Here is a 13,689-nt window from a genome sequence, read left to right as displayed (position 1 = left end):
GCACCCCCCGCCCCAACACACTTCCCCTTAGAACTTTCCTCTCCTTGCATGTGTACAAAATAGAATGCATATTCACTGGGTTAAAAAGATACAGGCTGCTAAGTGAAATAAGCCGTTAGTCACGGACAGGCGAATACTATATAATTGCACTTATATGAGGGACCTAGAGTAATCAAATTCAGAGAGACAGGAAGGAGAATGGTGGACACGGCGGGCTGGGGGACAGGGAATGCAGAGGTGTTGTCTGATGCGTACAGAATTTCTGTTTTGCAAAGTGGGAAGAGTTCTGGAGACTGGATGCACAACAATGTGCGTGTACTTAACCCTACTATACACTTTAAAAAGGTTAAAATGGCAAATTTTATGTTATGTATATACTTTGCCATGACTTTTTAAAATGTAGATGTTTTTTAAACAGTAAGGCACCTTCTTTCGTACCATGTACCAGCACTTACACCAGCAGCTAAGTGTGCCATAGAGCTTCCTCATTATTCCCCAATAGTGTAAGAAAATCATATGCACAACGTTTAATAGCTGGACTCTAATAGCTTTTAAAAATTCCCAAAGAGGGGCGCCTGAGTGGCTCAGTCAGTTAAGCAGCTGCCTTCAGCTCAGGTCATGATCCCAGGGTCCTGGGATCGAGTCCCGCATCGGGCTCCCTGCTCAGCAGAGAGCCTGCTTCTCCCTCTCCCTCTGTCTGCCGCTCTGCCTACTTGTGCTCTCTCTCTATCTCTGTTAAATAAATAAATAAAAATCTTAAAAAAAAAAAATTCCCAAAGAGATAGGTCATTGAATCAGTACATGCCTTAGTTTATTCATTTGAATAACGGGGGTTGGGGTGTCTGTGCCTCACCCTTTCTTCCGGCTTCAGGGACTCAGAAAAACACTAAAAACACTAAAACCCTCTATTGTCCTTCTTTGCCTGTTGCTTTCTTTTCCTGACAGGTCACGTTTTGCTGTGGACATGCGGACGGCTTCCCCCAGAGGCCTCGTGTTCTACTGGGGCTCTCAGAACTCCTACATGGCCCTGTACCTCTCCAAGGGACGGCTCGTCTTTGCCTTGGGGGCAGGTGGGAAGAAGCTGAGGCTCAAAAGCAAAGAGAAGTGCAACGATGGGCAGTGGCACACGGTGAGAGCCGGGGCTGCGTGAGAAGCTGCCACTGCCGCGGAGTCCCCCCAACTAACCTGGAGAGGGGTCGCAGCCTCCTGCCTGCCGCGGAGCCCAACACTGGCCGAGCTTGTGTGTCCAGAGGCACCGAGCACCCCAGCACCTTGGCAGCGGAGATCGCTCCGCACACCGGGCAAGGAGGTCGTGCGTGGATGTCTCGGTGCCAAGATGGGCTCTATTCACTGCTTCTTCAGTCCCCGCCATGCCTCCCTGGGTTCTGTCCCCTTCCCCTCCCACCCCTGCTGCCTGGACCGTTTCTCTCCGTCAAGACACTGTCCAGGTCTCTGGGACCCCTCTCTGAGCCCAGAATGCCTTCTGCATAACACAAGCCTAATTAAAGACCCACATCCCTAGCTTTCCAGATCTTGCCTGAAGGCATCCCAGATTGCAAGAGATACAGGATAAGAGCTGGGATTCAGGGGACAGGCAGGGCCCAGATCATAGGAGCATTGAAGCCAAGGTGAGGACTCGGATTTTATTCTGAGTGTCTCTAAAGCTTCGGAAGAATCTTCAACTAAATAAGGAGCATTGCATGAACAGATGGATATTTTCAAAGCTGTCTTTAGCTGAAGAGATGAAATGGGGGTACGAGTGGCCAGATGGACGCCGCTGCCTTCGCTTCAAGAGGCCGCGGGGAACATGCACAGAAGTAAACTGTCTAGCATGTTCTCCAAAACCGAGAGGGTTCGCTGAGGGGTCGCATGTAGAGCGTGAGAGAAAGAGGGGTCCGTATCAAGTCCTGTGGTTTGGGGCCAGCCATTGGGACGGCAGAGGGACTGCTACTGAGACACAGAAAATGGGGAGAAGGGGCGTGTGGCCAGGGAAGGAGCAATTTAGAGCTGGGGAAGAGCCAGGGTTCTGCTGTGAACCTCCTAGGGTTGAGTGGCCTGTCAGACATTCAAGCCCACTATTCTAGATAGTAAAGGCCAGAGGTCACAGCTGGGAGTATAAGTTGGGGAGGCATTAGTGAACGGTCTCATAGCCATGAGATGGAGGAGTCCACCCTAGAGCCCAGGGATCTTGACTTTTAGCAAAGAGTTGAAAATGTGTCCTCCCTTGTTAGTAGAAGAAGTAGCCATGGCCCCTTGCTCCAGGAGCCCTGCCGAAGGACTTTTATTTTTTATTTTTTAATATTTTATCCATTTATATGAGAGAGAGAGAACATGAGGGAGGAAGGAGGAGAGGGGGAGGGAGAGGGACAAGCAGACTCCACACTGAGCATGGAGCCCAAAGTGGGGCTCGATCCCAGGACCCTGAGATCATGACCTGAGCTGAAAACCAGAGTCCGACATTCAACCAACTGAGCCACCCAGGCGCACCAAGGAATCCTCCTTATAAAGCTCACTTTTTTAGCTTACTGTCTTCAATATCTAACATAATCTCACAAAATGGTGATGATGATGACAATACTAGGGGAAAAATTTCTGATCTTTTAAAGCTCCTTAAAGAAACAGAAAAACATTGTTTTAAAAAATGTCCAGTGACCAGTAATAAAATACATCACCAATTGTCAGAGGTAAAACACGATTAATATATTTTCTTTACTCTTAAGGTGGTGTTTGGGCAAGATGGAGAGAAGGGGCACTTGGTTCTGGATGGTCTGAGGGCCCAGGAGGGAAGTTTGCCTGGAAATACCACCATCAGCCTCAGAGCACCAGTTTACCTGGGATCATCTCCCTCAGGGAAGCCAAAGGTAAGTAGTTATGCTTCATCAACACATGGAAAGATGCTCAGCATCACTAATCATGAGACAAATGCAAATCTAAAGCATAACGAGATCTCACCTCACCCCTGTCAGAATGGCTGTTATCAAAAAGACAAGAAATAACGAGTGTTGGTGAGGATGTGGGGGAAAGGGACCCTCGTGCACCATTGGTGGGAATGCAGACTGCTGCAGCCACTCTGGAAAACAGGATGGAGGTTCCTCAGAAAATTAAGAATAGGAATTCCATACAATCCAGTAATTCTACTGATGAGTATTTACCCAAAGAAAATGAAGAAAGACACTAATTCAAAAAGAAATATACACCCCTACATTTATTATAGCATTATTCACAATAGCCAAGATATGAAAGCAACCCAAATGTCCACTGATAGATGAATGGATAAAGAAGATGTGATACACACACACACACACACACACACACACACACACACAGAGGAATATTACTCAGCCATAAAAAAGAATGAAATCTGCCATTCGTAACAACAGAGCTGGACCTAGAGGCTATCTTGCCAAATGAAATAAATCAGACAAATACCATATGATTTCACTGATACGTAGAATCTAAAAAACAAAACATGAACAAACAAGCAAAAAAGAAACAGACTCATAAATACAGAGAACAAACTGGTGGTCGGCAGAAGGGGAGGTGGGGATGGGCCAAATAGGAGAAAGGGATTAAGAGATCAAACTTCCAGTTGTAAAATAAATAAGTCATGGGGATGAAAAGTACAGCAGGTTCATGGTCAATAATATTGTAATAACTTTGGTGATGGACGGTAAGTACACTTAGCATGGTGAGCATTTGGTGCAAAAGAAAATAGTTACGTTTTAAAACCATATATAAAAATAATTCACGGGGCGCCTGAGTGGCTCAGTTGGTTAAGCGACTGCCTTTGGCTCAGGTCATGATCCTGGAGTCCCTGGATCGAGTCCCGCATCGGGCTCCCTGCTCCGCAGGGAGCCTGCTTCTCCCTCTGACCCTCCCCCCTCTCATGTGCTCTCTGTCTCTCTCATTCTCTCTGTCTCAGATAAATAAATAAAATCTTTAAAAAAAATAAAAATAAAATAAAAATAAAAATAAAAATAATTCACCTTATGATGTAATTATGAAGGTGGTCAAAAGGTACAAACTTCAGTTATAAAATAATTAAGTCCTGGGGATATAATGTACAACATGGTGACCATAGTTAATAATACTGTATTACATATTTGAAAGTTGCTAAGATAGTAAATCATAAAAGTTCTCATCACAAGAAGAAAAAGATTTGTAACTATGTGTAGCAATGGATGTTAACTAGACTTATTGTGGTAATCATACCACTATATACATTATACATAAATATATATATATGTAGAGAGAGAGAGAGAGAATCACTATGTTGTGTACCTGAAAATAATGTTATGTGTCAATTATATCTCAATTAAAAACATTTTAATATATAATCATTATAATTATATAAGATACAAGATATTCAAGAATCTGAAATATTTTAAATAATTTTTTAAAATACCTAATTAATGTCCCAAAGCCCACAGAGAATAATCCCCATTCCTAACCCTTCACTTTTTTTTTTTTTAAGATTTTATTTATTTATTTGACATAGAGATAGCAAGAGAGAGAGCACAAGCGGTGGGGGTGGCAGGCAGAAGGAGATGGAGAGGGAGAAACAGGCTCCCCGCTGAGCAGGGAGCCTGATGTGGGGCTCGATCCCAGGACCCTGGGAAGGCAGACGCTTAACCCACTGAGCCACCCAGGAACCCCCCCCAACCCTTCACTTTTAAGGTTCAGCTTGACACACAGGCCTGGAGGAATGAATCTAGGGCTTCTCCATGGCTTTATAGATAGGAATCTGTTAGTTTCTCTTCCAGGGAATGCAGAAACATAGGTTTTAGGTTGTAGATGGCGATTTTTGTTTAAGATTGTTTTCCAAACTTTAGCAATTTGTGTCACCTTCATCATCTTTGCCAAACACAGGTAAAAAAATTACTTAATAGCTTGCTCTTGGTCAACTCACTAAGTTTTGTTGTTTTTGTTTTGTTTTGTTGGGTTGTTTTGTTTTGTTTTGTTTGTTTTTGCATGTGCTTGTTGGGGGGAGAGGGGCAGAGAGAGGATCTTCAGCAGGCTCCACGCCCAGCACAGAGCCAGAGGCAGGGCTCGATCTCACAACCCTGAGATCATGACCTAGCCGAAGTCAACAGTGGGACACTTAATCAACTGAGCCACCCAGGCGCCCCAAATTTAAGTTTATTTTTAAAGGATGTTTTTGTCTCCGCATAAATGGAAACCCAGTATTTTTTATCATAAAGAGTAGGTAACCATAAATATAAATATATGTAAACAAAACAGTGTTATTAAAGTCTGGTCAGATAATATGCCTATACTCCATTTGGAGAAAAAAAAGAGTTTGACAAGTGATCCTTATATTAGGTAATTATAAGTGGCATTTAAGACATATTAACGCAAAACTAGAATGTGTTCCTTGTCTTAATCAGAAAGTTAGAAAGGGAAGTGAAAAAGGACTAACTTAATAAGTGAATATGTGTTTTAATGTTATTTGGTGTCTGAAATAAAATTATCTCAAGAACCAAACTTAGGAAAGTGCCAAGGTTTCGATGTGGCCATGGCTCCGAGGCTGGGCTCCGTGAGTGCCCTGTCCCTCCTCTCTCCTCCGATGCCAGCAGAGCCCCCACCTCACCTGCCTTACATGGGGCACCACACGCAGCTGTCTGTCTTCTCCCTGATTTGCCTTTCGCTCCCACACAGTGAAGGAAGATGGTCCTGTCGACAGTTCAGGCCTAGGACCGCCCTCGCCTGAATGTGCTGCCCCACGCTCAGCCCCTCTTGCCCCTTTCCTCGGGGCTGCTGGCCCGTCCTGCTGTGATGTTTGCTTGCAGTGAGGGAGGAAGAGCCAAGACTCAAATCTGGGCCTGGAATGGACACAATTAGAAGAGGAAATTTCAGCCAACTTGGATTCTAGGCGGTCAGGCTGACCTAGCCTTGGCCGCTATGTCTCAGCCTGGGCATAGGCTCAGCCTGGCCCACCTGAGTTTTGCACTGGGGTTTGGGCCAAAGCCCCAGCAAGTCAGAAAGTATTGTTTTGCTTTATTTTATATTATACATATAATATACATATATATAAAATATATAATATAGTTATATATAATCAGTATATATTAATACTGTACATAATACATATGTATTATATGTAATGAATATTATATAATATAGTGTAATATCTATGTGATATATGGTATAATACATATATAATAGATAACATTAATTGCCAAAGAGAATCCTCAATGTTAATGTTTGCTTTTCTGTAACCTCTATACCTATTTCCCTCTCAGAGAAATCACAGGGTGGGGTAGCTATTCAAGAGCACAATATGGGTATTCTTTTGACCTGAATAAGTCACACTCAGCATCATAATATACAGGACAACCCATAGTACTCCATATACATCACTCTTATAAACCAAGCTTCTTTTTGCAGCATTCCTCCCCCTTGAGGGTGCAAACCATGGACTACTCTCCTCCATATCCTTTCAGAGGGCAGGCAACATCCAATCAGCATCTGCCTCTGAAACCAAAACCTGCAGTCTGCCATTAGGGATCCAGTGTTAGGTGATGACCTTCCCTGGACAGTCTGAGCTTGGTTTCGGATACAGGCTCTTCATTGTATTAGATGGTAAATCTTAAGAAACTAAAAATTTCATCACCGAGTCCAGTTGGTAGTTTATTGTTGATAATATGCGTCTCTAATATCACCATGTTTTAAAATTATCATATACTGTATCTGTTGTGTAGGATTCCAGGGTCCTAAAAGCATTTATTCTGGAAGGGAGTTTAAGGATTTTATTCAGTGATTCTTTCATTTTTTTTTTTTTTGAAAGTTTCTTAAAAGTTACAGTCTTTCTTCCCAGAAAAATGCACATACAGAGAACATAGGTATATAATTTAAGGGATCACAGAATCCCCAGAGGTGCATCCTTGGGCCCTAAGTGAGGAGACCTTGTTCCAGGCTACCTGTAGGTGCTCCACGCATGCCCCCGATGCTGTGCATTGTGTCTTATTTTAACTCCACAGCATTCGTGATTTGTTGGTGGTGCACTGAGCCCAACAATATAGGAAGCTTTTTTACACTTTATTATTTTTGGAATGTTTTGGCCTCTTTTTCAGTCAGCTGCCCTGCATTAAGCAATCACATAGGCTCATGAAAACTTCAGAAGTGGTTTGTACCTGCAAAGAGACGGTGAGCTAAGTACACCGTAAGGCGGAAATTTCCCGTTACAGCCCCGTCTGTGCGGACCAGGGTCAGGTCCCTGACCAGCACTGGCCAGCAGCCTCCACCGCCCCTGCCCTCTGCACACACACCACTTGGTTTGGTGGCCCCCTCAAACTTCAGCCACCCACCGGACATCTGGTATGCAGGTTTTTCTTGGCAGTGTGGGCAGGGAGCCAAATACAACCGTCAGGCCCACCTGTCTCGGGCAGGATGGTTGAATCCCCCTACCTGCCCCCTTTTGCAGACAACTGCCCTGCCCTTAACCTTGGCTGCCCCAGTGTGTCTGGGAGGTGTGGCTTAATGCAGTTTGCTTTCTCTTCCGCTTGGTTGCAGAGCCTCCCCCAAAACAGCTTTGTGGGATGCCTGAGGAACTTTCAGTTGGATCTGAAACCCCTGGACACCCCTTCTGTGAGCGTTGGTGTGTCCCCCTGCGTGGGTGGCTCTTTGGAGAAAGGCATTTATTTCTCCCGGGAAGGAGGTCACGTCATCCTAGGTAAGGGGCAGTTTGGAAGAGTTTATGTCTTGGAGTCTGAAGAACTCGGTCCTTTTTCTTGAATTATGATGTTCTAATTTTTTTTTCTTTTAAAAGCTAACTCTGTGCTGTTGGGGCCCGAATTTAAGCTGGTCTTCAGCATTCGCCCAAGAAGCCTCACTGGCATCCTAATACACGTCGGGAGTCAGCCGGGGAGGCACTTATGTGTTTATATGGAGGCCGGAAAGGTGCGTACCGTGTGATGACAAGGTCTGTGGGTTTCCGTTAGAACCACCTTCATTCCCGGAGACCACAGCAGGGGGCGTTGTGAGAGAGTGGGATCCCATCTTGTTTTAAGAGACCTGATTTCAGGGCTAACTTACTGTTTTCCTTTAGCAAGTCAGTTGGTCATCATGTTTCCTGTTCATCATCTTTAAAACTGGGAAAACTCAAACAAGCCGGGCTGAATTCTACCTGCACCACTTAGTTATATGACCCTAGGGAAGCTACTTAACCTACTTCAGACTCACTTTCTTTATCTTTAAAATGTGGATGATAATGCTTATATCTTAGGGCTTTTGTCAAGAGAATAGGACTGTCATATACTCAATAAATGTTCATTTTTCTCTCTTCCCCCTCACCCTTGTCACATCTCTACTTTTATTCATAAGGGCAGTGCCAGGAGTTGTGGGATATTTGTTCTCAACAGCTGTCTACACCAGGTCTATGCCCAACAGCTGTCTACACCAGGTCTATGCCCATGGCTTGGTGTCTACTGAGTCAGTTTCAGATTTCCCTTACGGTCCCTATACCACCCACCAGCATCTCTGGTCTCTGCAGCCAGGCTGGGCCCTTGGTCTGCTCCCCAGGCTTCCTTTGGCTTGGCATGGGATTCTCTTTCAGTGTAGCCTTCTGTGGCCTCCTGCCCATCCCTCATGGGCCTGGTCAATACCCTACTCTCACCACTGGAGTCCTATCTCTTTCCTTTTCAAAACCTCTTTTAAAAACCAAATCCTTCCAGGAAGGCCTCAAGGCAAAGAGCAAATCATGATAATGTTAAAGAGAAAAAATTCAACTGAGTGAATTCAAAGATCTCGTTGACGTTATTAGTTATTAATCGAGTCATGAATCAGGCAGCATCCCATTTAGCAAGTAGAGGAGGGCTCTGAGTTGTACAAAATGGAAGGGTTTTATAGGAATGAGGGTGGGGCAAGGAAGTCATTAGAAAAGGAAAAGAAAGGATTCTTCCAGGCAAGGTCACCTTCCATTAGGGGAAGGGCAGGGGGTCTTAGTAGGTGGATTACCTCACCTAACTTTCAGGGTGGGGTTGGGGGCATGGTGCTGGAGAAGGCCCATGTGACAGATTACAATGTCATGGGTGCTGTTCAGAAAATTCCTGACTGATCTATTAAGACTACGTTTCTAGGGGAGGTTGAGACGTTACTTAGGTTAGGTCTTCAGCACTGGTTTGATGAATTGCCTTGAGTGGCTCCATTCTGGGCCTGTGTTTTTCTGTTTAGCCATAATAAACAGTTTTCCTTCACCTCTACCCTTCCACAGCTTATTAACGGTGAGGAGAAAACTCCCAGAAGAAGATAAAAGGGCCCAAACTCCTAGAACTCTTTGTATTTGAGATGCAGCCTTTAAGTCTGAGCAAGGCCTCAGGCCAGAGGCAGGAGCAGCTTGCTGGCCTGGAGAGAAGGCTGGCTTTTCAGGGGACGGGAGGGGCTCCAGGAGGGCTTCTGGAGAGGAAACAATCACGCACACAAAAATCGAGACCTGATGACCTTCATAACGGCAGTAACATTGTTTAGCTGGAAAACTGCCTGAGATTTGGCCAAACCGGCTAGCTACATGCAAATTAATGCAAATTAGTTACCAGCTCGCTTGTTTTTGTCCTCGCATTCGTTCACCTTGCTTCAGCCCTTGGCCCTGGCCCAGAGAGTGGGCATGCTGAATTCTACACCCTAGCATGAGTGCCGGACCCCTGCTGCGGGTCCAGTCAAATGCCATCCATGAGCTCACTAAATGCCTTGAACAAGACCCCTGTGTAAGGCATGCATTCATGGAATTCTTATAATTGTCTGGGCCTTGCAGCACGGTGTGCGCCTCAGCCAGCATTTTTGCCTTCCAAATCTCACATCCTTCTAAACAGAGCCACCGTCACGTATTAATAGCTGAGGAGGGTCTTCAGTGCTCGTCAGTGCCCTCTGAGCTCAGCCTGACAGGGGAGGGGTTGGGATTGGGAGGACAGGGCTCATGGCCTTTGGCAACAACTTCAGGCTGGGCCCTGGGTTTGCAGCTTGCTTGCCTAGGAGGGATGCAGCAGAGAGATTCTTGCAAACACTGGCCCCCCGTATGGTCACCTGGTATGGGAGGGGGCTTATGTCTAAAGTGCTTCGGGGCTGGCGCGGTGGGAGGGGTCGGGAAGGGAAGAAGCCAGGGAAGTTGGCTCTACCAGCCCTTCTGAAGGGAAAATGCACGCGTGTTCCAGGTCACGGCCTCTGTGGACAGTGAGGCAGGTGGGATCTTGACATCGGTGACACCAAAGCGGTCTCTGTGTGACGGACGGTGGCACTCCGTGACAGGTACGATGTCCGGTGGCCTGTTGTTCACCCGCTGAAACAGTCTCCCTTTCCTTCTGGACTTGAATGTCCCAGAGGCAGCCTCAGCTCCTCTATCCATTAGTGTCTGACCAGGCTCAGCCCCGGTGGGTTAACAACGGTGAGAACATGTCCATTGTCAGCCCCAGCTGTACCCCTGCCATTCGGGGTTGCTGCAGCCCGTCCTCCGTCGCCTACAGAGGATTTTCTTTTTTCTTTCCTTTCCTTTCCTTTTTTCTTTTCTTTCTCTCTCTCTCTCTTTCTTTCTTTCTTTTTTAGCTCAGAAAACTGATAAGCTCTGTTTGTTTTCAAGGCAGTGTAACCTTATGATTTAGATTTTGGCTCTGAAATCAAAATGAACAAAGGTCAAATCTCAGTTCCAGCCCATACCTGAGTGACCTTGGGCAAGCCACTTAATTGCTCTTTATCTTCAGTTTCCTTCTCTGCACAATGGAGGGAAAAGTAGCGTCCACCTCCCGGGGTGAAAATCAAATGGGATAATGTATGTAAAGTGCGCAGCAGGGTCCAATATGTAGTAAGTGCCCAGTAAGTATTTGCTCTTACTATTGTTGAAGTTCATTGTTGGGCTATTTTTTTCAACCACTATTTAATATTACAGCAAGCGATGTAGATACACCACTGAGTGGAGAACAGGCATAGCCTCCCAAACCGAATCTGCTGTTTTATGAATAACCTGGGCACGTTAGTTTGGAGATACATTAAACCACATTGGCTAAAATACCTTTTATAAAAAAGCTAGTCTCTCCCTGTCTAATTGGAATGCTAACTCCATGGCGATTAGTTACAATTGTTAATATTGGAGGAATTTTATTTGGAGGGTCAAAAGCGGCTCCGTTTTTAGAAGTCAGCGTCTCCCTGGAAAGAAGCTAAGATCGCATGAAATAAACATGGCCTCTGGAGCGGAGGGTCGGAATTCCCAACTCATTCAACTTACAACCAAGCTGTCTTGTCAGGCTCCTCAATGCTTGAGAGTCATAGTGTATTCTCTGGGAAAGAAGAGGAATCCTATCTTCCTCACAGATTCATTTTAAGGATTAAGTTCTGTAATATATGTGGAACACCTAAATACCACTTGGTGTGGAGAAATGAGTTGCATTTGAGTCTAGGTTGGCCGAATTCCTACCAACAGCGCTCTCATGGGAGTGAGTTGAGCAGAAGCCCGTGGTGACACCCTAGCTTAGACATGAAACATTGGGCAGGGCTCTCCTCGGGGGACCGACCTGACGAGCTTCCTTTTCCCCCAGTCACCATAAAACAACACATCCTACACCTGGAGCTGGACGCAGAGAATAGCTACACAGCTGGACGGCTCCCCTTGCCACCTGCCAGCAATCCTGAGCCACTACACATTGGAGGTGTCCCAGGTAACTCTCGTCTTGGCTTCTTCTACACCTGTGTTGCCCCACGTCAGCTCTTAACATGTCCATCTTAACCCAGCAAACCCAGTGCCCCTGCCCATGGGTGATTAGCTGGGCAGCGGTTGGCTGGATGGTGGAGACAGAGAGGCCCTTTGCTCCAACACATGGGAAAACCCAATTGCTAGCAATGGGCACATTGTCTAGCCTGGGCCATCTTACTGCTACTGCTTCTGTCCCAAGCCTATCATTTATAAGCCCCTCTTAAGAGGCTGCATTAACCTAGAAGCCTGATATCAGCAAAGAATCAGGAAAGGGGCTGAGAAACTGGTCTCTCCTCTCTAGGTGTTTAGTTTTGCTGGGGAGTTAAGCTTTGGGGGGCCAGAATGGGAGGATCATGCAGGTTCTGGAATTTTGCCTGGAAGGAGCCTTGTCATTCTGCCTTCTTTTATGTTCCTCCAAATGATTTGTTAATTTTATGGGTCTTCCATGACCCATAAAAAGCACAAGAGTTCAGAGTTATTATTTATTGATTGGGGCTGTGGAATTGGCTCCTTTGAAGAACTTGAAGAGTAGCCTTGTTGCTGATTTATCACAGCAGGCTGGGGTGTGGGGGGTCAGCTCAAAGGAGGAGGTGACCAGGTGGCCTGAGACCCTCGGTCCCTTGAGCTCGAAGAAGACTATTTTTTAAGTTGGGTACATTCACTTGACAGTATGAATTATCCACTGAATGCCTCTTCTTTTCTCTTGAAGCTGGTTTGAAGACACTGAAGCTCCCGGTGTGGAAATCATTTTTTGGCTGTCTGAAGAATGTTCAAGTGAACCACGTTCCCGTCCCTGTCACAGAAGCCGTGGGCACCCAGGGGACTGTCAGTCTGAATGGCTGTCCTGACCACTAACTCAAACCCATCACACAGCAAGGGAAGTCACCTCCAAGAGCCCAGTTCCCCAACACACCTCTCTCTCTCCCCGCAGGATCGTTCTTGACTTAAGACACCCTCTGGGCCGGGTTGCTAGCAAGTCTCATTTTGAATTCTGACCACCCATACTCATCATCTTGGCACTCAGTGCTCTATGTGTATTTTATATAGAAATCCCATTTCTTGAAGATGATGAACAAATTGTTACACGCTTTTGGTAATCTCCTTTCCCACTAAAAATGAAATGTCTTTTAAAGAACATTATCTTCCACCTGTTAAAAAAAAATAAATATCTTTTAAAGCACTTTAAAAACACAAAAACTGTACATGTGTTAAGGGGTTATAACTTATGGGGTTAAATAAAGGCAGTGTACTCTTTAAATGATGATGTTTTATTAGCATTAAGCCAATGGCTCGATGGGCGTTGTTAATTGTACTAATTCCTCCGCATGTGTCCAGTGGGCCACCTACAACACAGTTTTCTGCAGGTGATCGTTACGCACATACTGGCAAGGTACCGTGTGTGCTCAATGTTGGACACACAATCAGGCAGAAAAAGTAATTCCTACCCTGAGGGAATATGCAGTCCTACTGGGGAGACACACAATATTCATAAAATAGTAAATAACTAACAAACCGAATTAATGAACCTCTATTTCCCTTTGGTTTCCCACGTACAGTCTGCTACCAACCAAGTCTCAATTATGATTATCAATTCCTTGAGGGCAAAGACTGTCTAGGAGGGAGCTGAGATGGCTATACATCCTATAATTAGAGCTTTGCATGACAAGCTAACATATAAGAAGGAGGACTTGCTTCTGGTTTTACCGACAAAATAATGAGCCATGCACTAGACCACTATTATTACCCAGCACCACTCTTCCTAATGAAGAAGATTATGTAAGCATTTTTGTGTCTTCTCCATGGTATTTGCCCCTCAGAGGAAAAATAGTAATTCTGAAATTTGGACATAGTAATCCTATATGGTATCCTTGTTGCTCCTTGCCCTCCCCCCTCTGAAATGGAGCCACACTCCCTTCAACCCCGTGCTCTTCACACTGCAGGCCTGCGGGCGTGGTTTCTAGCTACCATACCTACGCAACTGTGGAATATTCTCCTGGGGAGGTAGCAAGTTCCCC

The 13,689-nt window shown here is 45.4% G+C and overlaps 1 protein-coding gene across 2 annotated transcripts in view; it reads left to right on the top strand.

The window, feature by feature from the left end:
- LAMA3 (laminin subunit alpha 3) overlaps positions 1 to 12,932 on the top strand; it is a 268,035-nt gene extending 255,103 nt beyond the window's left edge. For both annotated transcript variants that reach the window (XM_034996262.1, XM_034996263.1), the window contains 7 exons: positions 946 to 1,129; positions 2,721 to 2,861; positions 7,513 to 7,672; positions 7,769 to 7,899; positions 10,146 to 10,239; positions 11,520 to 11,639; positions 12,384 to 12,932. In XM_034996262.1, the coding sequence (XP_034852153.1) occupies positions 946 to 1,129; positions 2,721 to 2,861; positions 7,513 to 7,672; positions 7,769 to 7,899; positions 10,146 to 10,239; positions 11,520 to 11,639; positions 12,384 to 12,529 (976 nt within the window). In that variant the 3' untranslated portion in view covers positions 12,530 to 12,932. The remainder of the gene's footprint in view (positions 1 to 945; positions 1,130 to 2,720; positions 2,862 to 7,512; positions 7,673 to 7,768; positions 7,900 to 10,145; positions 10,240 to 11,519; positions 11,640 to 12,383) is intronic.
- The last annotated feature ends 757 nt before the right edge of the window (positions 12,933 to 13,689 follow it).

The sequence above is a fragment of the Mirounga leonina genome, unplaced genomic scaffold (genome assembly GCF_011800145.1).
Source record: "Mirounga leonina isolate KUSES-001 unplaced genomic scaffold, KU_Mleo_1.0 Mir_93, whole genome shotgun sequence".
In the NCBI taxonomy this organism is placed as follows: domain Eukaryota; kingdom Metazoa; phylum Chordata; class Mammalia; order Carnivora; family Phocidae; genus Mirounga; species Mirounga leonina.
Note: the sequence above shows the minus strand (reverse complement) of the source record. Positions and strands in the feature narration are given on the sequence as shown.